This window comes from Trachinotus anak, unplaced genomic scaffold, assembly GCF_046630095.1.
Source record: "Trachinotus anak isolate AG129_WGS33_773 ecotype Australia unplaced genomic scaffold, CSIRO_AGI_Tana_v1 ptg000002l, whole genome shotgun sequence".
In the NCBI taxonomy this organism is placed as follows: domain Eukaryota; kingdom Metazoa; phylum Chordata; class Actinopteri; order Carangiformes; family Carangidae; genus Trachinotus; species Trachinotus anak.
This window is the reverse complement of record NW_027273853.1, coordinates 24,684,417-24,712,224: the sequence shown is the minus strand read 5'-3', so window position 1 is coordinate 24,712,224 and position 27,808 is coordinate 24,684,417. Positions and strand designations below refer to the sequence as shown.

Here is a 27,808-nt window from a genome sequence, read left to right as displayed (position 1 = left end):
TGCTAAGCTTTCATCATAGCTGTCCACCGTCCTCCTTTCTTTTCCCATAATTTCTCTATGTGCACAGTTAGATTGCAGCACAAACAGCAGCTCCTCAGTGTGTATGTGTGTGTGTGTGTGTGTGTGTGTGTGTGTATGTATTGTGTGGACGCACATGCAGGTACTTATATTTGAGGTTGTGTGTTTGTTTATGAGCTGCTTACTTTTTTTTGTGTGTGTGCATGTATGTGTGTGTGTGTGTTGTGTGGATGTACATACATGTACTTACATTTGAGGTTGTTTGTTTGTTTATGAGCTGCTTGCTTGTTTTTTTTTGTGTGTGTGTGTGTGTGTGTGTGTGTGTGTGTGTGCTGCTTGTCTAAAAGGCTGCTGTGCTAAAGTCCCCTCGGTGCTATAGCCCTGTCAAAGCAGATGCCTCAAGCTCCCTAAGAGCTGTCTGTCTTTTCATTTAAATCAGCAGCAGTGACAGAGGAGGAGGGGGGTGTGATGGAGGGAAGCAGGGAGGGGAGGTTACTGGAGCATCAAAGAGTCTCTACTCACTTTTAAGACAGAACAAGGATTGTCTAACACACCAATAAAGGAAAACAAGTGAGCTAAGCAAACTATTATTTTTCAAAGCTTCACTGACTTTTAACTGACAAAGGGAAATAAAGACACAGTGTGTGCCAGCTCGAAATACTATGGTGTACTGTACATGCAAACTGACACACAGCACATTAATGCTCACACGCACACACAGGCTACATCTGCCAGCTTATGTTGAAGTCTCCAATGGCCCCTCAGCAGAGTAAAACCTTGCTGACCTGAAACATACATGAGAGTGAGGGAGTCTGGAAAAGGTGCTAAATTAAAAATGATAGTCTCTTGATGGGCTGTAAGTGGTGTTCTGGACCTGGGCTATCCCTCCCACTATAAAAGCTTAATGCTGCTGAACACTGCTACTGTTGCCACTCCTTCAGCAGACCTGCCTATTTATGTAGAAACATGGCACGTCATTTCTGTATTCAGTGGTACTGGAAGCATTTGAGGAGTATCTAAACTCTAGATTGGCCACTATCACATTCACAGTCGATATAAGTAGAGTATCAGTGTCTGTTTTGGATGAGAGAGTAAACAAATCTGAGTTACTGCAGTCTACGGTTTTTTGCTAAAAGACAGATAGCAATAACTATTTACATTATTTCGGTAACCACCCACACAGCCTGAAAAGAAGCTTGCCTTATAGTCAACTGTTAAGAATAAAAATAATTTGTAGCACTGAGGAAGACTTCAAGAGACAGGGATATGACCTGTTTTCAAGAGAAGAATCATGACCAAAGAATTTTAAATGTGTGTTGGTGTAAGGCCTGCAAAAAAGATAGAGCTAATCTTTTAGCACCCAATTCTCTTCCTCCTAAACAACACTCAGTAGTTTTGACTAGTACCTTCTCACTGGTTGTAAGTGATATCAGAAAACATTGGCACGTCTTGTCTAGTGACCCCATTGTTGGCTGATGGTTTGTAAACCCACCCATAATTTAAGGGACAGACTTGTAAAGACAGATTTTTATTTTTTTGCGTACTTTCTAAGCGATCCTCCATCAGGTCCTATCTATGTGTAATCATTTTCTTTTAAATTAAATAAAAGATAATGAAAATTCTTAATTTAAGCACCTAATATACTCTGTAAACAGCTAATAAGATAGTCTGTAAATAGTGTATCCAATAGGCCTCTCTTTGTTTCATCTCTTCCCTTTTATAGTGGCCTAACTGCTTCAATACCCATTAACCATAATTTACAAACCCTGTGGCCAGTCAAATGTAAGTGTCTGGCAGCAGGAGACTTCTCATCCCAATTTCTGATACTACCCTTAAGCTCTTATGCTCCATTTCAATAGGTAGACTACATGAGCAGCTCTACATGTGTATCTACCTCTAACTCTCACTTTCCTGCCTCTGTGAGGCGATATGAAAAATTGTCCCCTTTAATCATGGCAATGCAATTCACGGATTTCAAATGAGGGAAACTATTCATTTACAGACAGGGTGACAAATTAAAGGAAAAACCAACATAAAGTTTCTCAGTAACGTGTTGGTTGGTCCACACTCCACCTGAACAGCATTCTTCCTACAGATATTCCCTCATTCAGGGTTTTGATGATGGTGCTGGAAAGAGCATTGGTCCAAATCTTCCATGGGTGTTGAAATCTGGTGACTGTGAAAGCCATAGAATATGATTCACATCATTTTCATACTCATCAAACCATTCAGTGACCATTCTTGCCCTAGACCTGTATTTTCACTCATTTTCCAAAGTCATCCTTTAATTTGTATCCTGTCAAATATCACATATTCAAATTTTCTATGGAAATCTTTCATATAACGTGTTTACATACATGCATTTTTTTATTTTGTGTTGTGTTTGTGTTGTTGATTGATCAACTGCTCACTTATCTGGTTGTGACAACAATATATTCCCTATTTGTCTTCTTTTGACCTATTGTTAATACTGCTTGCTACAGTTTTTCTCATTCAGAATTTGTCTTTTTTTCTTACTCAGAATTTGTCTTTTGATGTGAGTTTTACATGGTATCTAACACTATCAGGTTTGTGGCTGCCATTAAATATGGGTCACACCCATGTGCCTCAGAAAGGCTGAGAAAAGCCTAGAGCTGAATTGCATCTGTTTCTTCCTGCTGCTGTGCATTAGCCTATTAAAAGTGTTATACAGTTATCTGCGAGTGCTGACAACTTTTTTTTTCAATTTTTTGCACTTTTCCATACACACAAACATACAAACAAAATCACTCATTCACAGAGATATATTGTCATTAAAGAGCTTCACTTAAATATTTTATCTGATCTCTCTCTGCTCTCAGGAATGGCATCACAATAATTAAATGATTAACTCAAATGTATAATATGTATAAATTTGAAGTCAGAGCAATTCCGATGTCTTTGTAGTGGTAGAGTTTCAGGACTACTACTGATAACAGAACGAGTGTTGTTTCAGCATACCACTGAATTTTCCCTCCCACTCACACACAATAAAAATCTACCAAGGAGATGCATAGCTAAAAGTTTGTTTATTTTCTGTTACACAACTGCTCTACTGTATATGAGCGTTGGGAGGTGTGTCTCTGAAATTAGAAAGAATCTGAAACTAGCTTTAGAGGAGACTGTGATGTGGGAAGCTTGGGTCACTAGTGTGGCTGATCTGATTCTGATTGAAGCATCCAATTGTTCAACCTACCCAGTCCTATTTGCTGTTGCTATTTTCAGCTGTCAGGGTTCAGCTGTTCAGTACATATGAAATTAGAAATTTCCCTTTTACCAACATAACAAAGAACAGTATAGAACTTGGTAGAGTTTGCCAAGTTACTGTAGGCTGATGTTCTGAAAAAACTGCATTGAAACTTTTTGTTTTTAACAATAAATGTTTACCATCCATCAAGTGACTAAATATATAGACTATACTATATTTCCTTAAATTCATTAGGGTGTTCAAAGTGGGGTGAGCTGTTTAAACCCCAGTTAAATCATCTCATGCAATTTTTGCTGAACAGGACAAAACCGATGCACTGATGTTTTCAAGCAACTTTCCCCATCTACTTCTAATTGATCCCCTTGTGTGTGTGTAGGAAAAGTCAAAAGCTTTGCCTTTTTGCCTTTGATGTTGATGAGTCTGGCTAATTGTGAAGGAAGCCAAGGCTATCCTAAAAAACGAATGACAACTAGTGCAAAATTACAGTACGGTATTAAAACAAGCGGTGGTAAAGCAATGGTAATGCATAAAGTAAAATCCATTCATTGGAACCAGAATAACAGAAGAGAACAAACACAGTTTAAACTAATGAATACAATGCAATTTTGTTGTTATTCATCAAATGTTTTACCACACAACACACAACATCTTTATGATCATAATCCCTACCATGTTCACAGCCCAGTTCCCTTCGGATGTTATAGATTCTCCTTTCAATACAATTACTTATTTCACCTTTGGCCCCAAGCAGACATTAACACATACACACACAAACGCACACGAGTTCCAATGTACCTTATTAGTTTCAACTCATCTAGTAAATCTTAGGAGAAAAGGCTTATTCTGAACATTCATACTTGCACATACAGTCATATATTAGGTTTAAATCAAGCAGCCGAAAGAAGACAATTAGAAAGGAGACAATGAGCAGTTCATTGGATCAGCTCGGGGAATCTATTTGTGCTGAGCTGCTACGAATAGGTATGTGGATAGAAAACACAGATAAGGACTACATATGCAGCAGAGACAGTAAAACACACACAGAAACACACACAAAACCTGAGCTGGAATGAGGAAATTACAGTAACCATTGTGTTGTGTGTGTGTGTGTGTGTGTGTGTGTGTGTGTGTGTGTGTGTGTGTGTGTGTGTGTGTGTGTGTGTGTGTGTGTGTGTGTGTGTGTTTGTGTGCTGATGGTGGGGCCTGTTTATCAGTCCTGTTCTGCTTGAGGGACACTGTTGCTGTAGAGAGAGAATCTTATTAAGGTGTTTACCTCTGTGATTATAACTAACACATTCATCCTTTTAGTTCCACACCAGACAGCTGATAAATGAAAAACTCCTTTGGTAGTCTGGAAATCTCTGCTTCCATCTGTGTGTGGGTATTTGTTGTGTCTGTGCATGTGTCTGCCAGGCCATAACTGATATAATGAGACAATGAGACAATGTACGTTGTTGTGGCAACACTTGTTTTTCACTTTAAAGTTTGAAGTCTCACTGTATGAGTTCATGTTTGTGTGTGCATATTTATATGTGTTATAAAAGGAAAAAGTTATTTTGATAGAATATTGATATTTGACATTTATGGTTAAAGTCATATCACACTGTCAGAATTTGTTGAAGCCACATAAAAAATAAAATTTCTGTTAAACAGAGTTTCACATACAGACAGATTGAGAAGCACATTCTGGCAGATGAGAGAGAGAACATCTGAAAACTCACCATCTCTTTTCAGAGTATACTGGAATTTAGTTTCTAGAAACATGCTTGGATGGAAAAATAACAGCTGACGAGAAACTCACAGTTTCAACAACAAGGTTATTCTGATTGTAAACCAGAACTAATGCCTGCAGGAAAGTTGCAGGAAAAACACTCACGATCTCCCCTTCTGTTGTTGTGTTATTTGTACCAAATCAGAAGAAATTGTCTTAAGGTGTTACTGAGCTATCGCACTCACGATAATGGGATATATGCTCTTAGAGACGTACGGACAGAGGGACAACCCAAAAACATAATGCCTCCAGTCACAGCTGTCCCCGGTGCGGAGGCAAAAAAAGTCTGAATATGCTGATTAGGTCAGCTATGAATATTTTACTACCTTGTGTTCATACTTTTACTTTGGGAAATCAATTAATTAAACTACTCTACAATTGACACTAGTGTTATCAGAAGCTTAACTTATTGTTAAGTTATTTGTAGCACCGTTTTGTAGTTTGAGGCCAGAATTTCTCTCACCAGTATGGTAGTGCAGCAGGAGGTCCTCGCGGTGGTCTCCTATGGTCATGGGTTGGAAATCCACTGTCACCTGCACGCTCTCACCAATATCAAGAGTCCCAGAGGAGGGTGTCACTGTGAAGGGCCTGGAATAGAATAGAATAGAATAGAATAGAATAGAATAGAATAGAATAGAATGTCACAGTGTGGACTAACAATCAGACATTCTATTTCCTAGAATGTGTCATAAGGCTGCAAGATAAAAAAAAAAAGTGAAAAAATTGAAGGGTCTGAAAACTTTCCAAATGCAATGTATATAAAAGCCAACAAGCAATGTCCTTTTAGAAACTGGCAGAAGAAACCCCAATGTTCAATAAAACAAATCAATAGTAATTTCCTGCTAATTAATTACCTAATACCAAGTAAAGTTACATAGTTGTTGAACACTTGCTATGAAAAAATATTTGCTGTCAAGTTGTGATTCTGGGTTGGTGAATTAATGTATAAATTAAGTATTGTACATATAAGTATAGTAAATATCATACATGAAATTACTCAAACATAGCATACATAAACCTGTTGTGTACAAACCTCTGTGTGTGCAGCTTGAACTTGGCCTTGCTGTTTCCTATGTTACGGACCAGCTGAGTCCTCTGTGTGGAGGCTTTCACTGGACAGAGGGGTAAATGAAGCTCATCTCGAAAGTCAAGAATGGCACGTGGCCCAATGGCACGGACTGGGACCTCAAACCGCTCCCTCTCTGTCACACAAACCAGTCTGTGGTGGTAGTCCTGAATGGAGGAATGTTTTTCATTTTTAGGTAGTTACCTAGGAAACCCTTATTTGTAGTATTTTCTGATTTAACATGTGTTCACACCACTTCAGTAAGACAGACTGACAGACCCATCCCTAGGATCTGTGTGGGATCTAGGAAGTGTGGTGATCGAATTAAAATAGCTATGACAAACATAAGGGATTATATTACTTTAAACATTTTCGACCTTTGCTTCTCAGTTTTCACTTTTGCTCACAGTATCAGTAAAAGATATGATAAAAGGATGTGCTGGTGTAACTCAATGCCTGACCTTTGACCCTTAACCTTCTGACTCTGACCTTGCTGTTGAAAGAGATTTGTGCACAAATAATCAATGCAAAATAACTGCATACATTTAATTTATAATCTATAATTATTTTCATATCATTTATTTAACCAATGTATTCTTGCTCTATTCCTGTCTTCAGTACTTAATTGGAGTTTCTTTCTAATTTCACATTCTTCCCCACATCCTATTCCTGCCTCCCTGCAGGTCTGATTACAACTTCATCTAATCTAAATTCTATATCAACCTATGTGTATGTTACCATGATATGACATTGTCTTCTCTAAATCTGCCCTTCTGTGTGTGATTATTCTATGAAGCAATCAAGCCCCCCTCTGTCTCCAGTACCTTTTCCTCCTGCGGGGTGAAGAAAACAATGAAAGTGGCAGACATTCCTGATGCAACCTTGCTACCTGCATCCTTTGGACCAACCACATGGAAATACTCTGAGTCCTGCATCTCCAGCTTCACTTGTCGTGAAACCTCGACAAAAAAACATCACACAAACTTTATAAATTTGCAAGCTCCACACAGCAACAAATACAGAGCTAGGGACACACACAAGTGATGATTTATTCATTATTACTTGATGGTGTCTTGTAGAAATTGAAGCAATAGATCTCCTCCAACCCCCATGACCTTTTCCAATCATTCTACACAACACAACCAACATCCCATTACACACACACCCACAAACATACACATGTAGCAGAAGCTCTTTTTTGTGCTGCTAAGGTCAGAGCTATCCAACACTTTGACTGTTGCTGTTCTTGCATTTCACAGCTGTTCTTGATTGAAACATCAGCTCAGCATCCAAGTTGTTTGTGTAAATGTTTACTTATTCATCACTCATTCACTCACCTTGTCATTGTTCAGGAGGAGTAGCGGTAACTTGTAGGTCTGTGCAGGAGTGAAGTTCTGGAAGACCAGCTCAGATGGGTAGGGCTGGAAAAGCGGTCTGTCCATATCCACCAAGGACAGCTGACAACACACACACACAAACGCTAAGAAATAATCAAAACCTGCATTCCCCAAAAATAATTACTGACTTGTGTCACAGACACTTTGAGGGCTCACAACAGACATTTAGGCATGAGTGCCCATGAGTACTTTCAACTTGATTAACATTTATTATATACTAAAACCTTGAGCTTCCATTCTTTAAAAGTTTACTCCAGCATTTTGAATTTCATTTAACTTTAAATTAAGCAACATGAAACTTTTAAAAAAGAATGATCCTGATTATAAGTAGTATTAAGGGTACTAATAGTCAGTAGTTTTTCATTAGGACCTCCTTGCTGATGCAGATGCCTTTCAAAATCCACACCTCATATTTTTTATGCAGGTATTTAGTGTAAATTTAAAGTCTGAAGCCCAATCTGAGATAACTCTAATGACAGGATCAGGGTTATTTTCTCAGACTTTGGAGAGCTCACACCAGAGCCAAAGAGGACATTATACAGCTGTTTACACAGGCTGGCTAGTACTCCTCGAGCCAAGTGAACTAATCTTCAGGTGTAAAACTGGAGGGGTGCTCTTTTAAGCCCTGCACAGTCGAGCATAGCTACTAAACTAATACATACATTCAATTCAGGTTAAGTTATGCATATTATTTATCTATTATATAAGCATAAGAAAATGTACCTGCTTAATATTAATCTGATCTTATCATCATATCATTTCAAGTCGTAGCATGAAAATAGTAGAGTAAGTTGAGGTGTGCAGTTTGCTGTCAGGATGATGTTTTCAGGGTGACCTAAAAAGATCCTGCAGGTCATTGCTCCTGCTTATCCCCTACAGTGGCCCACAGTGGACATTGGCCACATTCACATTTGCATATTTGACAAGTCAACAGAAAATGTGAACAGGGTGAGATGCAAAAATGTGTCCTCATAATTATGATGAGGGTGCATTTATTCATTTCTTGGGCGTTTCAAAAAACTTCTAATGGCGTTTTTGACCCAAGCCCCCAGTTAGATTCTGACTCTAAAGGTACAGAGCATTCAGTCACATTGGTTGCCCTCTGCCCATCAATTAGTGCATGCTGACTAAGGGGAAAAAGCTTTAGAACAGTGTAAATGACCTTACCAGACAGTACATTCCCCCCAGGGGAATAATGATAAAATAATGAGAAGTTTGAATGTGTTGTCGCCCTTTTCTGGTCTCATCTACCCCTTCAATAAGTCTGCAACATTCAGTTCTTTTAATTAATAAATTTATGTTAGTTCAGCCCATAGGAGCAGAGAAATCTGTCTTGGGTAGTTGCTAAATAAAGTGTGCTAACTGGGGGCTACAGTGTCTATACAAAAGATCTAAATGTACAGTATAAGTAACTTTAGGAAAAGATTTACATAAGTAGTTTTCTATACTTTATTATATATTCTTATGGTTTTGCAAGTCCTTTGTAGTGAGAAGACAGCTTGTCAAAATCAAATGTGGATTTCAGTGTATTTTTGAGAGTCAAACAACATAGTCGACTCCCCAGGGTTTTATTCTCATAAAGATGATCAGCTGTGAAGGATCAGCTGAAGCTTGTCTGTAGACAGTGATTGTAGTGGCAAACTCCTGCCCAATTTTTTATCTTTTGTTGTAGGCTGTTGTTACTGTCACACCTGTCACTGATAATTGGACCCACTTCTACTATGTGCTTTAACTTCATATAACATCCTGACATGTTTAACTAGTTTCATCATCCTAGTTATCAGTGCTTCCTGTAATCTTTCACTCTCACTATGCCATCTACAGCCATTTACTTTATGATGCGTAGTTTTGCACATGTCAAGCAGCTCCAGGATCCGAGGTGGGTGCACCTCAATGGTGTTTGCCAGGCGCTCCTCTGTGGACTGTAGCATCTCCTGGGTATAAACTGATGGAGTCACCTGCAAACACACGGCAGCACAGTCAATTATGCTAACTGCATTGATATAAGAGACACCACATCAAACAATACTGTTACCACTGATAAAGAGAGTGGGAAAAAATAATGAGCACAAGAGCTATAGACTGTCAACTTTAAGCTGTCATCTATAACACATATGCACAGACCCCTACGTCAAACACAGAAGAACATTAGAATCAGTGGATTTTATTTCATTTCATGCCCTCAAAGAATGTTAGTATTCTCCTCCTTAGTGAGGAGGTCTGTATCTGCAGTATTCTGTGGTTAGCATCCTCTCCACACAATCCTCTTGCACCTCTTTATCAGTGCACCAGAGGCAGAGAAACATCAAACTGCACTTAACCTATTTCAAGTTTAGGTAAGAAAAGAAATTTTAGCTTAAAATCTAAATCAATAATGTAGCAGCGGGGGTTATTGTATATGCAATATTTAAAAGCTGCCAGTTAGGTGTGTATTCATAATACACCCTAATCTATTACTCACAGTTTTTTAAATAGGCAAGTTGTGAAATTATGTGGCTTCTCTATTGATGGTGACAGAATTGTGAGCATTGTGCTGTGGGATACAATGGTTGCGCTGCTTTATTTACAAATGTTACATAATATTACTATTTTATCACATTTATATTGTTTTTATTGAAATTAGCAATAGACATAGAAATACAAAACTACTACAATAACTGTAGTAATTAGTCTAGGCATGACAATTATTGTTATATGAATAATATTAAAATAAATATTATCAACTGTAAGAAAAGATAATCAGTTTTATCTGGATCTCATTTTGACCTGAGAACTTGTCTCTGTACTTATTCTAAGTACAGATACAAGCAGCCAAGGACAGGACAGAGGACTGAAATTGCTGAGCTGAGGTCACTGCAACAAAACACTGCAGTCAGATATCGATTTTTGCTCCTCACAAGAAGCCAAGGTAATTATTAGGACAATCTGTCATTTGAAGCAGCTTCTTTAAAAGAATGGGACACTGTCCAAAACGTACAGTCACGGTAAATATGTCCCCTATTAATTCATGAGCAAAACCTGGTTTCAACATCTCATAAATTTTAGCTGGATACTTTATATTGTGTGTGAAGTTACAAAATGCCATGTTGCCATATCACAACAGAATGCACTGGCAAATGTGAGTTCACAGAGAAAATATAAAAGCAACATGATATCATTACCCTTCTTGGCTTATCCTCCTTCAAGACGAGTTTGTGATTGTAAGGCAGGGACACCTTGCTCTTTATCCTCTTTGTTCTTGTGTTTATCTGAATGTCTGTCATTTTGAACGTGTTTTGAAGCAAAAACACCTGCAAAAAATGGCACAAAGACATGAAGACAACAGAAAAGAACAGAACAGAAGGTTTTATATGAATGTTCAACTCCTTTAAAACTTTCTCAGCTTTGAAATTCAACATACTTTCAGTCTAGTGATTAAGACGGTTGCTTTACTTCAGACGATGCTAATATGTAAGCTAACTGTAGTTAGATAAGATCTATACAGCTCATAATAGAGTCAAGCAGAGTCCTCCGAGCCTTTTGGGCACTAATGGAGGAAAATTATTATAAGCCCACCTCAAACTGGCCACTTTATCTGTAACTGCTTATAATTACACATATACATTAGTTTGCTCTAGACAATACTTTGCATTGCCGAAGTCACCTTTCGGCTCCAGAGTGGAGCTGTAATATCTATTATCTCTTCCACCTGGCTTAACACTTCACATCGGTCACTTAACGTTAGAGGAAACTTAATGGTCAAAGCTGTCAAAGAGAAATTAACCAAGTCTTACCACTCCTTCAGTGAATAGACCCTAGATTTGAACCGCTCAAGTCAACTTAGTTGTGGTTTGTTGCCGTGGCAACACATTACCCAACTGCCCAGTAAACTGTTTTCTGATTGGCTAGCGGCTGGGACGTTGGCAGAGGCCGGTCGTCACCAGGGTTCAATTATAGGTGGGATTGGGGGGAGGTTTGACCCCCTGATTAAGGCTTGGACCCCCTCACAAGAGGTAAAAACAACAGTTCGGGGGGGTTGAAACATTTATATGTCCTTTTTACCTGTAATTGTAAATATTACAATATATTTCCCATATTCATGCCTGAAAGAATCTTACAATACGATTTCAGACCCCCCTAAAGTGGACCGTACCATTCCTGAACCTTCTCCTGACACTACTCCATCAGTAGCTCGCAGGGGTTAACTTGGGCCTGAGCTGAGCTGCTTCTTCAATATCATAACATCATAACACACCTGCATTTTTTTAATCTCCCAGTAAACCTAGCTTATACAGTCGGCAAGAGTAGCACAATTAAACACAAGAAAACAACTTTACTCCGTGATAAGTTTAAGGTGACGCACCATCAGAGCAAAGTGAGAAATATTCACAAATCTGTTATTGTCATTTAGTCCATTCTGCTGCTCCTCTCATTCAGTGTGCACATAGAAGTAATATACAGCACTACTTCCTGCAGTACAGTGTTGTCCTGATAATGCATCAGAGGGTGTAGTAACACAGTTTGCTCCAACAATGTCTTTGTGCTGACGGAGGGTTTGTAAGTCACCAATTGAGGTTGGGAAAGAGCATCTGAGTCCTGACAATTTTCATAATGAATTTTCATTTCATGCCAAAATCACCACTCTGACACTGACACCAATGATTCACCAGCTGAGTGGAGGTGAAAGTAGACTGGGTTTGACCTTCTCTTTCCACTCTGCAACACTGTGAATGTCTTCCAGGAGAGACTCCGACATGTTTTTTGTTTATTTCCTACATTTTTTACCCTAACTTATGTTACTATAGCAAAAACTTCCGTAATGTTAGATGATTTAAAGGAACTTTAAAGGAAGCTCAGACATACTGATGAACAATCAGGTCACACGTCAGCAGCACACAGGAGCATCAGTGTTTACAGCAGTGACATTAACAACATTTATTCAGATATTAATAAGAGCAGTGAAACGGAGGCAATGAAAAGTACAATTAACTTCTGAATGTTTTCATAATTAAAACACAACACTCCCATTGAGTAAAGACTTCACTGATTAACTGAATTATTATTAAGAGTTTCTGAAGACAGAAACCTGTTAAGTCCAGTTTACTGCAGACACCATGAGTTTCAGGTCTTCAGGAGGATCTGGACCAGAAGGACAGGTTGATGAGTGGAGCGTTGTTCTCTCTCTTGTCATTTGTGTCTGGTAGGATTTTTTAAATTTTACTTTTTTAAATGTCGCTTTTTATCTTCCATATAAAACTGTGAAAACCCATGTCTTCATGCAGCTGGCTTTGTGCACTGGGGTATACAAAGCCAGCCTGCTGCCACAATGATTCACCATGGTAACAGGTAAATAAAGAGCAGAGCCTCAGTTTTAATCCAGTGGACCCAGAAAGAAAAAACCAACAGTCGCGGTGAAAGAGTCTGAGACAAAAGAGTCAATAAACTAAAACTATTACATTTTATTCAGCATGGTCCACTAGACCACATTATTCATCACAATTTCATTTCTGTAATTGATATTGTGAATCTGCTGCTTGTTAGATTAATGTTTAAATATATTTATTCAGCTGTGGCCTGATGGAGACAAAATTCTGCTGGTGCAGAAGATGAAAATATAAATGAACAGATTAGACAGAAGTTTATTGATGTTGATGAAACAGATCAGATAGAAGTTTATAGATATTGATGAAACAGATCAAATAGAAGTTTATAGATATTAATTAAACAGATTAAAGATTAAGAAGAAGAAGTTTTGTTTTTTTTTTTTTAAAAAAGGCTTGCGGTTGCTTGCCAGAAGCTCAAGATTGACTTTTATCCTGTTTGAAGCCAGATTTTAAGATATACCTTTTACATGATGGATAGGATGATGGATTTTAGTCATCAGATGTCTGGATCTTAAGTTGTCAGGGAACAGTCAGGCAGATGGCTGCTTGGCTCCCATCCACTCATGCCCATGCCCATGCATTTATTAGAGCTTCAACGAATCACTGATTTCTAAAGTGGAACTGCTTTATTCATTGTTTCTTTTAACCCCCTGGTCCCTTTATCATGGAGAGAAGGGAACCTCAGCTGATCCACTGCTGGTAAAAACCAGTAAAGACTGTCAGAGAGAAAGAGAGTGACATACAGTAAATAGTCTCGGTCAAGACTTGCTGCTTGGCGGATTGGTGGTTTCATGGTCTCACTGCATGGATGTATTATAAGACATCCATGTGTCACTGTAAAAACATCCTGAACATCTGGTTCATAAGTTATCAAAGAAACAAGGGTAAAGAGTCTCAGTTTCCAGCCATTCCAAGACATTGTGTCCGCTGAGAAGCGTCTAGAGTGACATTGCTTGATTCAGTGTTTCTATGGTTTTAATATGGAGGGGAGGTAACCTATGCAGATAATTCAGCTGCCAGTAAAAAACTACTCAGCGTCTGGTTCATAAACTAGCAGTTAGTAAGTTAGATTAGCAGTCTAAGATCCCAACCCTTCCCTGATGACCTGTGGCCACTGCACAGCGGCGGTGAAACGCTGACTTTGATGTGAAACTGCTTTCAGTGATTTTCACAGTTATAATCGTTGGGTCTGTTTATTTTGGAGAGGAGTAGACCCCTGTAGATAAGTCAACTCCAGGTAAAGACCTCCTGAAAGACTGACACTGAAGAAATCCAAACCTGGGAGAAGTTTATGGCAATGGTGGTGAAGACAACAACTCCCATGATCCCCCGCTATTTTATGACATCACCCAACACCGTCTTTTGCTATTGTTTTGATTGAGAGACCCCTCGTGGCAGAAGTTATATTCTGTGTGTATAAGTAAAGGTGCATATTATAAACAACAATGGAAAAGTAAAATCATAATTATACATATATATTATTATGATTTACTGGATTATTATTACTGATGTATTATAACTATTGTTGTGTAGTTTAATCTATTGGAGTGTATCATATAAGAATAATACATCCTTCTATAATGGGTAGTGAAGTAGAAGTAGAAATTAGCATCAAATGGAAATAATAAGTCACAATTGGGCCATAATTAGGCAAATGTACTTTCCATAGCTGCCAGGTTTAAAAGAACCAATAGTTTGTTATGACTGTAACTTTGTTTATTTTTAGAAGCAATTTAACACTTGTGAAAACACAAGTTGTTTCAGACATTTAATTTGATCTTCAAATTAAAGCAGCTTGTCCTAGTCTGTGTTTCACTGAAAGTGAAACAGGATTCATTGCTGACCCGATATAATATACATGACATCACTGGACAATCCATGACCACAGATGAAGAAAGAATGTTTTTATTTGCACTTATTATATTAGATGTTCTTCAACTCTCTCTTTCTCTCCCTCTCTCTCTCGCTCTATCACACACACACACACACACACACACACACACATACACACACACACACACACACACAATTGGTGTTGGTTTGGGGGTGTGCATATGTGTGCAGCTGGCTCTGTGTGTATGTGTGCGCGTGTGTGTATGTGTGTGTGTATGTGTGTGTGTGTGTGTGTGTGTGTGTGTGTGTGTGTGTGTGTGTGTGTGTGTGTGTGATTAAGAGGGTCATTATGAGGGCAAGTGGGACTACAAAAAGGGATTTGAAAGCCCAGTGAGCATGATGACATAGCAAGAATTTATGGTTTAATCTACAGCTTCACAAATCCACTTATTTATCCCCTGTTACTGTCAGTTTATGACATACATAACATATATGGTCTGATGTTTTATATTCCCCCCAATTACAGACACAGACACTTTGACCATTATCAACATTGGTAAGTATTTTCCCCGGAGGCTCTACTCTTTCATCGAATGTCCTTTTCTCCCTTTTTTAATCGTCAGTAAATGAAACGTATTTTTATTCTGTTCCATCGCTTGGAGTAAATTACTTGGGTATAGCTGCTGAAGGTTGAAGTAGTATTTCAAGCCTTCTCCTCATTGCCAGGAACAAAACTCTTTATTCATTCTTTTAGTAACAATAAAACTAGTCAAACTGAAAGAGACTGAGCCTATAAACCACTGTTAGTTTTGTAATGTAGCATGTAAACTGTGTTAAACCCCCAATTTTGCAGACTTGACCTCAGTGTCCTCCAGCCTTAGAAATGCTGCACTCATTCACTTTACAAAGATTTATCATAAACTCTGTTAATTAGTTAAGGTGAAAATATTGTTTCATTGAGCTGCAGCTCTATTTATTGGTAGATAGAGAGTTTTTTGGATCTTGGATCTTGTGCCATTGCACACTTAAACATACATTACCTACGTGACATATTTGTTCATAGTTTTCTTACAGTCTAAAGGCTTTTGTTACTAGTTCATTGTTATTTCTCTCTCATTGCTTTCATTCTTCCCTTCTAACCAATGAGTCAGCACTTTGAATTGTTGTAAAGCTTGTGCATGTGTGTGTGTGTGTGTGAGAGAGAGAGAGAGAGAGAGAGAGAGAGAAGGAGACTAGTTGTATTAGTTCTACTAGTTGTAGGCTATATTGTGCTTCAAGCATATTACATCATGTCCCTGAATAACAGGTTTAGATTTAATTGACTTGTAGCATTACATGACTTTGGTCTTTATTTGATTTTTTTTTCTGATTTTACTGTTCACCTTTCCTGCTCCTCTTTCCCTCTGTTTCCCTCTGAGATTCTCCCTCTGTTCCCAGCCCTGTCTCTCCCAGTGAACGGATCAGTGGGCTGCCCAGCCTGGTAGAAAATTGGATTTAGCCCTCTTCAAAGGGACCGGCAATCTGCCGAGGCCCCGCCCCTTTGCTCTGTACGCCGTGACGTCAGCGCGCACCATGACCTCCGCCGCTCGGTCCGCCGCAGCACAGTCTCCATCAGCTCGGAAAGCGCCTGTCAGAAACGACACAAACAGCGCCTTCATCGCTAGATTGGTCCCGTTCATCCTCAGACATGGAAGCCACCAGGTAAGAGCGCCAGCGCAGGTGAGACCGACGAGGCCGGATGTACGTAAACCGGCGTGAAACGAGCCCCATGGTTGCCAAGGCTACCATGTAGCCTAATTATATTAATGAGGATCCTGCGACGTTCAGAGAATAAAGCCTGGACAATCAGTGACTTTTCAAATGCATCTTGTGCCCTTTGAGAGTCGTTTGGAGAAGCAGAGGCGACTGTAACATAAAGGTTTTATTCTGAGGATCACAGCAGGCTGGGGGGGCTTTCCTCCCAGGATGACACCTCACTCTCTCTCTGTTACAGGTGATAAACCCTGCACGTATTTCGCACCTGCTGACTTCTGCTTCTTCTTACAGCGCGCACACGCCGAGCTCCTCTCGTTAGCAGTCGCTCTCTCCCGTCACTTCTTGACTCAGACCTCGATGTATAGAAACAGCCCAGACGAGTCAGACTCGCTTATTTCTTTCTGGCAGTGTGTGTCGGCCAGACCTTGCGTGGCAGGCAGCCTGGAGGCAGGCAGCCTGGGGGGGGTCCCGCCCCGCTCTCGGCCCTGACACCTGAATAAAGATTCAAGGCTCCCGGCAGCACCGCGGACAGCTCCGCTGCAGAGAGCCCACCGTCTCACTTCCTGTTCTGCGTGAAAGCTCTGACTTTGCTGTTACATAACAACATACTGTGTTGTCAAAGGCATGTGTTTATTTCACTGCATAATGATCACACATCACAGAGTTGATACAGTGTTTGCATTTGTCTTTAAAGAAAAGAACCAAGCAGTAACTACATTTTAAAAGATAATAATCCATTAAAAACAGTAGGTGAATACATATATAAATGCATCAGGCATCAGTTTTGTGTTGCTTAAAATATCATAAGAAATGTCATTAGACAAGAAATAAATAAATATGTTTAAAACATTGGAAAATAAAGTGAATCTTGAGCCATTTAGCTGTCATCTCTTGTTCAGACACCTTTTTTTTAGTTGTTAGCCGTCACTTGGGTTGGCTAATGGTTAATTCAGCAGTGGGATACATATAGAACATGATTCTGTTTTTTTGGTTTTTTTTAGCCTTGCCAGCCACTTATAAGATTAATTTAGTGACTCTCAAGAAAAAAGATCACAGGTGACTTGCACACACATCAGATGTCATCGTGTTTTCGTCTGGTAAGAGCTTGTGTTCTTTTTATTGCCAGGCTACATGTTGCACATCACTGCTGATGCCTCAGCGTTTCAGTTTCTGGGGTTTATGAATTACTGATTACAAAAAAAAAATGTTGTTCATTTATCTGGTTCAATGACCTGAATTGCTCTCATACACTCCCCATCTTCTGCTGGCACCAATCCAAAGAATCTATGTATGTCTCACACACCAGCACAAGTTGTGGGTGTGTAACGCTGCCATTACCAACTGAAGAATTACATGAAGGGTAACTTCTGCAACTGACAGCCATACAACAATTGTGTCACAATTGTCTGTGCCATAGAATAATATAACTTCTTGTAGGGTATTAGAATAAAAACAACAGAAAAACACTTCTGCTTGATTTTTTGTATAATGATTCACAGTCATTAGAAACCACTCAGATAGATGGGTGAAGCATTATGCACCCATAAAGTTTGTCCCGGGCGCACACTGTAATGAACGACTCCCCAGCTCCCTTTTAACTTGAATTGAGTAAAGAAATAAAGGGCAACGGTGGGAAGATTGAGCACCCAAGGCCAGTCCGATGTAGCTGGCATTTCAGATGGTGGCTCTAAAATGAATTCAAAATCATCAGGCCCTCTGCTGCTGCAGATTGGTCCGGTGAAGGCTGCAGCCTAAAGTGTCATTGTGTTTTAATAACAAAGCTTGAGGCATAGAGGTAACATTAACAAGGTTATGGCGAGATTTATAACCAAAATTACAGCCTGTATCAGACTTTGTATAATGTTGTACCTTGAGGCATGCCCAATCAAATCAACTTTCCTGAAAAATTATTTGGCCGGTACACTTAAAATGGCAAAGTAAAAACCCATAAATGTGTTGCACAATGTATTATTTAAACTTGCTTTTATCCAGTGTTCCTTCCCATGAGTGTTTACCCCCCCCCCCAGCCGATCTTTTACTAGTATTTAGCATTGTTGTTGCAGAGTATTGGGTAATATTATCATGACAATAAGCAATGTCTTGGCGATCAATGTCTTGATTTGTCAGAATGACATGTTCATGACATGTGAACATTCCAGGGAAGCTGGTTATGTTAAACTTTCTGTGGACTTATCTCTCCAGTAACACAATGCAAAAACCTGAGCTGAACCAAGCTGACTTTTCTTGTTTGCATTGTCTGCAGAGTCTTACTTAGTGGTTAAAGAGGTTGAACCTGCTCTGCTGTAGAACTGGTGTTCATGCACATGTAGACAATTGTATATTTGCTGTCCATGAACATATTCTGTTTTCATCAAAGTCTTTCCCTACTTTTCTCAATGTAATGTTATAATGTTGTCATGAGACGTGTAGCTGATATATCAGAGCTATACTTTAGTAATATGTAATATTAATCAATTTTTCCCACTATTTTCAGATACAGACATGAAGACTACAGGGAGACAGCAGACTGGCTGCTGGAACATACAGAGCAGCGTCCTAAAGTGGCCATCATCTGTGGTTCAGGCCTGGGCGGTCTGGCTGATCTACTGGACAACAGGGTCGTCTTTCGGTATGAGGACATCCCACGCTTCCCCACCAGCACTGGTACGTTATCTCTGTCAATTTTACTATATCTGAAACAAAGGATAAGCGTTTGGACTCATACTGTCCAAACGCAGCTGCTCATACTTTATGTGTTCTGGACAGTGCAAGGTCATGCCGGTCAGCTGGTGTTTGGGAGCCTGCAGGGCCGTGAGTGTGTCTGTATGCAGGGACGATTTCACTTCTACGAGGGCTACGACATGCACAAGGTAAGCAACAATTTAGTATACAGTATAAAGTATACAGTATACAACAACAGTGCTATATCATTAAAATATTAAATTATTCAAAACTGTGGCATCTTACGGTTGTATGATGTATTATTTTTAAGACAATGCAACAAAAGTGTGTATACCTGTGCTTTTCAATTAAGGCTAATTGTATGAACGACTTTATAAAAGAAACTGTGAGCACCTCAGCTTCCTCAGTTTTGGCCTTGGATGTTTCTAATGCAACACGGCTCCACATGGTGAGGAATTGCCTGAACAAGTAAGAAACCAGATTGTGAGACTTAATAACCATCACTGGGCTGCTGAACATACGCTAATGAACATTTATGCAACCTTACATTGAAAAACAGATGGGTAAGTGCTTCTGGCTTGGCACATTGAATCTGTCATATGACGAACAGAATCTCTCTAATCCTAATGAAGGGTACACTGACTTTTGTTGCAGTTCATTAGTCAAACATTTCAAATTAATTGTCTTCATTCTTATTGGACTTTGGCCAAAATCAAGTAAAAGGACAGCAGTTACATAACATTTTAATCATCTGGACCAGGGTGCTCGCTTTTGTTGTATACTGTACGTAGTACCACTAGTGACATTTGTTATTAGTTGGATTTCTAATTGCTGAAGGTGAGTTTAAGTAATGTATTAAAAGATAAAAACAAGAGTCTACAGGCAGGCAACTGGCTGTTTGGGGCTTTACTTAGGCACAATGGTGCTTTGTGCTAAATGTTGACATCAGCATCCTAACATGCTTACAATGAAAATGCCAACGGTGGAGGAAGTATTCAGAACCTTTACGTAAGTAAAAGTATAAATACAGCAATGTAAAAATACTCCATTACAAGTAAAAGTCTGCATGAAAAATCCTACATATGTCAAAGTACATAAGTATTAGTACCAAATGTAGTTAAGGTATTAAATTAAAAGTACTGTTTTGTTTTGACTGATATGTTGTTAAATCATTAGATGATTAGTCCTGAAGCATCAGTGTGAGAACATCATGTCACTGTTGAAGCTGCTGGAGTTGGAGCTAGTTTGAACTACCTTATGTACAGTTTTATATACAGAGAAAGCAGATAAATCTGAGGGGTTGTGAGATGGTTAATGGGAGAGGAAATTAAAAAAAAAGTTCTGATGCACAAATGTGTTTTATTTGATTTTTTTCTGTTTTTTTTTTATTTTTGGTGAGATATTAGATCAATTAAACATTTAAAAGCATTTCATGGCAATCCATCCAGGAGTGCTGGACCAAAGGAGAGCGACTCCCCAACCAACATCTTGTCTACTTTACTGTTTGTTATGCCGGAAGTACATTAGACCAAATGAAATTTGAATGGTTCCCATGTGAACACTGGGTGGTGCAGACATGAAGATATATCCATTTGTTACTATTTTTGCCCTGTGAGCAGCTTCCTGTCTCACTTTCTGTCACAAGCCAACTTGCGTCTGGATTTCGAAACCTAGCTGATGCAAACGACAGGATAACTGAGCTACAGCTGGCAGTTTAAACTCTGACTTTATCAATCACTTTGAGAGAAATATTCACAGTTTCTCTTGGTAATCATTAAACCATGGACATGAACAAAAACTTACTTTGTTATTCCTGTCAGGAGGGCAGGACACATGTTTGATTTCATTTAAGGCTGTAGTGATAACTGGAGATACATTTTTTTTCTATCTGTAAATTCGATGATTGTTGTTTAAATGCAACAGCTCAAATTTTCCTTTTTTCAGATCGTTTGAATCCCTTTCAGAAAGAACCTGCTCTCAGAGAATTGATCTCATCCTCAGTCATGATTTTGTAATTTTATCACATGAAGTTGTGTGAATTTGGTCCCTTCTGCTGTCTTTTGACCAGAGCTTGGCAGACCAGGGTAGAGTGCACAACTTGGCTAACAATTTACTATATGTGTTGAATGATCAGCTGCAGGGTTATGATGACTGTAAGAAAACCACCCTGTGTGTCAATGTGTGACTGGCCTTTGACCCATGGAGATACTGCATCTTCATTTCATTTTATCACCAGCAGTGATGTGCCATTTCCACATAAAATGATCCATATGATGCCACTAAATCATAAAATCCAGTTTCGTACTTACAGTAATAGCAGGGCAGATGCCTTTTGACCCTCTGCTATCCCGTCAGGACTTTAGACATGTGATATTTTGCATGCTTCTATCTGAATCATCTGCATAACTAAGTTTAGCCCAAAATGTTTTTATTCACGCCAAGTGAGGTCAATTCTTACAAGCAATTTGTGTAACAAATGTGCCAGTAAGCCTGTACGGAAGTTGTGATAGACTTTGTCCTATGAACAAAATCCTACACTAAGCAGAGCAGTGTATATAATCTTTTATAACTGAAAACTTTTATGACTGAAAACTTATTACATTATTTGCCTTTTGGCAAATGATGTAATAAAGTAAACTCACCATTTACAGCTCACTACTAAAATTTAACCACTCACATTTCTTCTGTTACATATGCACCACAGCCACAAGTCCAGCTCCAACGAAATCCATCCAGTCATATGCAAAACTTATCAAACAGCCTCATGTTCCACAATGACCTTATCAATGACCTTTTCAAGAAATCAGGGAACTTTGAAAACATTTCTGCACTAACTAGCAGAGTGCTTTCAATTCAAGCTGTAGAGAAATGTGAAAATGAAAAAGCAATTTCCAAATGTTACTGCAGTGAAAAGTAGCAACAGTCATTTACAGGCCATCAGCTGCCCTATAAAGGTTAGTACAAAGCCACAACTGTTTCAGACGTGCCAGAACCCACAGTAATATAAAGAGTCTATTGACATCAGTGTGTGCAGAATCTGTCCCTTTTTAAATATTGGTTCCTCATTTGATGCGTTTCCTCCTCTATGGTTCCCATCTGCCCCCATCTTGTACCTCCCGTTTGTAATAATCTAACATACATCAAGACAATAAAGGGAAAAACAGTGTCTGTCTCTGCAGCATAACATGTTTGTCTGCCCAGGTGACATACCCAGTTCGAGTCTTCTTCCTGTTGGGTGTGAAGACTCTGATTGTGACAAATGCAGCCGGGGGACTCAATAGCAGCTACAATGTGGGAGACATCATGCTCATTAAGGATCACATCAACATGCCGGGCTTTGCAGGGCAGAACCCGCTTTGTGGGCACAATGATGAAAGGTACAGGACAAATGCCACACAAAGGCAGGACTATGCAAGTGAAACATATACACTGGCATCATCTGTATCTTACAGGCTATTGCTGAATCCAGTTCATTCATATGATATGTCAACAGGTTTGGAGAGCGCTTCCCTTGCATGTCAGATGCGTATGACTGTGAGTTGAGGACTCTGGCCAAGCAGACAGCAGAGGAGCAGGGCTGCATCAAATTCCTGCAGGAGGGGGTTTATTGCATGCTGGCTGGACCGACATATGAGACCATTGCAGAGTGCAGAGTCCTGCAGGTGCTGGGGGCTGATGCTGTGGGTAAGTACAGCTCCCTTGCGCTCACATAAAGGGATACTGACATGTTATGGGAAAACCACTACATTGCTCATTTTTTATCACGAACTATTTCACTTGGGTCTTCTCCTCCTATTATTTACTCAGTTTCCAGTTTTAAAAAAATGCAATATAGCCCAATGCAATTCTGACTTTTTCTTTCTTTTTTCCACCTGGACCAATAACAGATACACATAACAAGTCCAGCCTTAACGACCATACAGGTCTTTTGTTCCTATCCTTTTATATGACCTGTAGGAGTGTTTCCTGAATTAGTGCCCCTACGACAAACTGCTGAAAATCATTGCCGAAAATCAAATAACTAACCAGTGTGTGTTGTGAGAATGCTATAGTAAAGGTTTGGTAAGGTTGGGCACCTGTATCATAGGCAAGCAGTATGAGTGGTCTGGATGCCTTGTGTTGTTAGGGCAGATTTACTCTGCGAAGGAGGAGTATGGGATACTCTTCCTGCTGCATATTTTAACTTCATTAAGACAACCAGACCAAATCAGGAATGAGAGTGGACAGGGAGAGAGAAACAGAGAATATGGGGAAAAAGTTATTCCGGCCCCAGTGACCCTGCGGGACAAATGGAGTTTCCCCCCCTGCGCCAGGAAGCCAAGCCCGGGGGGGATAGAGAATAGCAGGCCCCCCCCCCGCCCAGCCCCAAACCCGATTCGATCCCCCAAATTCGGGGGGGTATGCGGGGGGGGCGTCTGGTGGTGAGGGGGTGCGCATTTGTGAGTGAGTGAGTGAGTTGGATGTGTGGGTGACTATGGTGCACTAAAATTGGGGAAGCAGTCACCACTAGTAGGCAGTTGAGTCCTACCTGCCCCTCCCTACCCCCAAGGCCCTAGTGTCATATGGCTTGTGGACAGTTAATATCTTTATATACATAATTCTTCTTCCTGTTGTCTAGGTATGAGCACAGTCCCAGAGGTGGTGGTGGCTCGTCACTGTGGCTTGCGTGTCTTGGGTCTGTCCCTCATCACCAACAAGGTTGTGACAGATTATGACAGCACTGAGAAAGCAAACCACCAAGAGGTGCTGAGGACCACCGAGCTCAGAACCGAGGACCTCCAGAGGCTCGTCCGCCACCTCATCAACAAGATCTAATACTCTCAACTAAAATCTTTTGGCACAAAAAAAGGTTTCCAATCTCACAACTAAGTGATTGGTGATGTCGTAATCATAGCTTTGAGCAAAAAGTAATATGTATGTGCAGATGGTGGTGGTAAGTTGTCTAAGTTGCGGTAGATAGGGTCTTATTTTCTACTGGGTAATGTGGTAAACCAGGGGAGGGAGTGAGATGTTTTCAGGTTAACAGCAGATTAAAAAAAGAAATTAATGTCAATATGCCACTTAGAGACATGCATAGTAGCTGCACACATCCCCAGCGTTTGATGACTGTTGGAAAGGCCAGTTTAATATTCATTATCACATCTAGACTAGTCCCCATGAATCACATAAATGGAGACCATATAGTCCAGGATGCTGGTCAAGCCAACAACAAAATGACAGTGTTGTGATATGTATAAAGGGAAGAGCAACATGGAGCCAGTTAGCCATTGGTCTAAAAGTTTTAATAGAAGGCAAGGATTGCTTTTTTTGACCACCTTTGATTTAGCACTGTCCAGGCCCTTTGGGCAAATAGTAATGATTAGGAATTCAGGGGGCTCCTTTTTAACACCTCAAGAGTATCTTAACACCAGGCTGAAAAGTTTTCACAGTTTTCACTGACAGACCACATCAAGCATCGATTTTGCCCGTGGTTGTGGCTGCTGCACCTGTAACGACACCCAAAAATGATGTCATAGGGTACTGACACACCCTCGTCACACACTTCTGCATCACTGCAGCAAGGTGAGAAATTAAACCCCTGCAGGCCAGGAAAAACCTGATTTTTGTTTTTTTAGGAGCTGCTAAGTTGCTCTTCAATAACAAATGAAGCACGTGGATCATGAGATGTGGAAACCAGGGTAAGCAGATGCGGTCAGAGTAGGATTTTTGTCAGAAGTCTAAAATCCTTGAGTGACATATTGACTTTTGTTGTGTTTGTTTGGATCTAAATTGAATATTGCAGTGGCTCAGTATAATGCTATAAAGCAAAGCATGCTGTTACTTAAAGTGACCGTGATCTTATATATCCCAGATCATGGATCACTAAATGTACTAGGAATAATGTGGTGGCTACTGTACAATCCCACTGGTGTGTATCTCTATTAGAGCTGAAGGGTTGTTGGAGTTTTCCCTGTACTGCCTGTTAGAGTTGGACTGACACCATACAAAAACACTGGGGCTTCTCTGATAGCTGATCCTGTATATTTGAGTGCATCTAAACAGTGTAATGAATATTGGACAATTTTATGTTCAGTTTATGCAACTGTCTGCTAATGACTCCTACTGGACACATGCTGCCTTTAGATCCATTGAGATGATTATGTTTTAGTTTTTGTGGTCACTGGGTAGCATCCTGTTATTCTTGATGGAAACTCAGCAAAATTATTTGTTGTTTTTCACACCTCAACTTTTAATGATTGTCTGTTATAAAAGTTTACATGTCGTTCCTGACAATCTATCAGCCCCCCATTATTTATACTTACATTTTTTACATGAATGGATGCTTTATGTCTTATTTACCTTTAGCGAGAGCATGTATACCATCTGCCCTCCTCTACCAGCTAGATGTATCCAGAAGACACTGTGCACTTATGGACTGGTCTTGACATGTTAGTGCAGGGCTGAAGAAAACAGCCAATTAATCCAGCAGGGTTTATTCAATAACAGCTGCTAATGAGAGAGAATAGAAAAGGTCTTGTGATCAAACACTATCACTGGGACCAAGTAGCGCCTCCTTTCCTTTATTTTGTGATTGCTTGTTATTACTGTTGCACAAAAAAAAGACTTATTTTAGCTATAAATCAAAGTATGTTTATTTACATTCATCTATGAACAAATCAGAGTTGTTTATTTTTTAAGTAGACAAATTACTTATTATAACTATTAATGTATTTATTGATGAAAGAATTATACAAAATGCCAATGGCATGTCGATCTAAATCTTTGTTGCGTTTTCTGACAAAAAAAGGAAAGTTTTAGCTGAATCAGTGTCCGAAAAGCCTGTCCAATAATTGAGAGATCTTAACTTTCTTTAATGTAATCTCATAGATCAGGTATTTTTTTTATAGAAATTGAATGAATCACTACAAAAATACAATATAATCTGACAGGTTTTTCTATGGCGGATTGCATTTGGATCCAGTTTATTTGCACAATAGGAGACCATAACACTGTCATATCAGCAAGGGCTGCAGTTTTCAATTTTCTCTGCCCTGATCTGGGACCTCTTGCCAGATTCTCTTGACCGTCTCATTCATTAGGGCTGGAAAGGTTGGAAAAATCCTATGTCAGCAGTCAGCCTCTTAGACCATTTGTATCAGGCTTAACATCAAGCTGCTAATGCAAATCTTAAAGGGGCATTCCACTCTGAGCGAAGCCTTCCATCATCGCAGTGTAAAATCTGGAGCTGCTCCAAACTCAATAAACAAACTTGTTATTTACACACAGTGAATTAATTCTAAGATGCGTTATTTCTTAACTTTATAAGGTGTGAAGCATATACTCTCCAAAAAAAACCTGAATGTATCCATTACTACCATGCTTGCTTTTTTCCTGTATGGGCATAACACAAAATCTAGCATTTTGTTTTCTTGTTACTCTTCTGTTGCCTGGTTTGTGTAGTCTTCCTCATGTCTGTATTCATTACTGAATAACCTCTATTGTGTGCTTTGTTTAATCATATTTACTGTTTCCAGGTCTCGGGTTCAAATATAATTCACTTTCAACATAAACTGACTATGTCTCTGTTGAATTAAAACAATTTATTTTCATGCAAGATGCTTTTCTGCCACATAAAAAAACTTGCAGATGTCATCTAGATGCTGTTACTTTCTGTCATGGATGAGTGCACACATTTGTGTGTGTTTGTGTTTGTGTGTGTGTGAGAGTGTGTAATGAAGGGGAAATAACCTGGAATCAATCAGTGAGTATGTGAATTTTGTTTTCAAGGAGAAAAATACAATTCAGTTCAGTTCCAGTGAGGGATATAAAGGAGAGACCCCCCTCCCCTACCCAACACCACCTCTAAACACATACACCTCTCATCAACACATCCACACACTCTCTCTCTGTTCAGCTTCACTCTCACAATCCTTCACTTCAGACACACCTCAAGCAGACGAAGATGCTGAGAGAATGAGATGAAATGGAAATGGCTGTTCTGTGCCCCGCTCCTTTCTGTTACATAATTGATCTGCATACAGCATGTAGAGGTGCAGCCCACTGTGGAACTGAAATATTAATACAAATGAACCAGGCAGCCTGACAACACAAACACAACACCTATACTGGGCTGAATAGTATTTACACACATTCGCGCAAATGCCTCACACACCCCGGCTTCGCAGCCAAAAGTGAGACATCTACAAAGATATGCATGTAGGATGCAAATAGCAGGCTCTCTGCTTTGAATGGAGGGAAATTGGAAGACAGGACGCACAGATGAAGACAGACGATAGGAGTGACTAAAGAGAACAAGAGAGGAGAACGAAGTGTGTTTGACTCGGCAGTCCCCGCAGGCTGGCGACAGGCCTCATCTGTAATGTGATGTTGATCTATCTATTGTCTCAGTGCCAAGTGAGCCCAGGGCCTGTTATTGATTATTATAGGGTGAAAAGAGAAGCTGAGGAAATAGAGCGGGACAGCTCTGCTGAGTTTACACTCTCAAACACTGTCACGTTCCGTCACACACTCTCTGTCACGCACACAAACACACACAAGCAGTTCCTATGCGCTGTCGTGTACCTGGGTTCACACTGACTATGAGACAGCAGTGCTCCTGTTGGTGAATGTGACTTTTACAAGTGCAAGAAAAAGCATTTGTGAGGGAACATCTCCGCTGACTTTCACACGCTGCCTCCAAAAGAAGCTGGCTGCCAG

The 27,808-nt window shown here is 39.7% G+C and overlaps 2 protein-coding genes across 4 annotated transcripts in view; one reads left to right on the top strand and one right to left on the bottom strand.

Annotated features, from left to right (window-relative positions):
- hydin (HYDIN axonemal central pair apparatus protein) overlaps positions 1-11,359 on the bottom strand; it is a 69,664-nt gene extending 58,305 nt beyond the window's left edge. For 2 of the 3 annotated variants that reach the window (XM_071457702.1, XM_071457716.1), the window contains exons 1-7: positions 11,252-11,359; positions 10,640-10,768; positions 9,311-9,436; positions 7,419-7,538; positions 6,906-7,040; positions 6,049-6,248; positions 5,479-5,603 (exon numbers count right to left, since the gene is read on the bottom strand). In XM_071457702.1, the coding sequence (XP_071313803.1) occupies positions 5,479-5,603; positions 6,049-6,248; positions 6,906-7,040; positions 7,419-7,538; positions 9,311-9,436; positions 10,640-10,741 (808 nt within the window). In that variant the 5' untranslated portion in view covers positions 10,742-10,768; positions 11,252-11,359. Of the gene's footprint in view, positions 1-5,478; positions 5,604-6,048; positions 6,249-6,905; positions 7,041-7,418; positions 7,539-9,310; positions 9,437-10,639; positions 10,769-11,121; positions 11,141-11,251 lie in introns of those variants that run through there. The other variant, XM_071457709.1, reaches the window with a different exon arrangement.
- A 4,873-nt stretch (positions 11,360-16,232) lies between these two features.
- On the top strand, positions 16,233-26,661 carry pnp6 (purine nucleoside phosphorylase 6). The gene is made up of 6 exons (XM_071457691.1): positions 16,233-16,375; positions 18,924-19,093; positions 19,196-19,299; positions 22,313-22,488; positions 22,605-22,795; positions 23,730-26,661. Exons 1-6 carry the CDS (start codon positions 16,362-16,364, stop codon positions 23,924-23,926), a joined length of 852 nt encoding a protein of 283 aa, XP_071313792.1. The 5' UTR covers positions 16,233-16,361; the 3' UTR covers positions 23,927-26,661.
- The last annotated feature ends 1,147 nt before the right edge of the window (positions 26,662-27,808 follow it).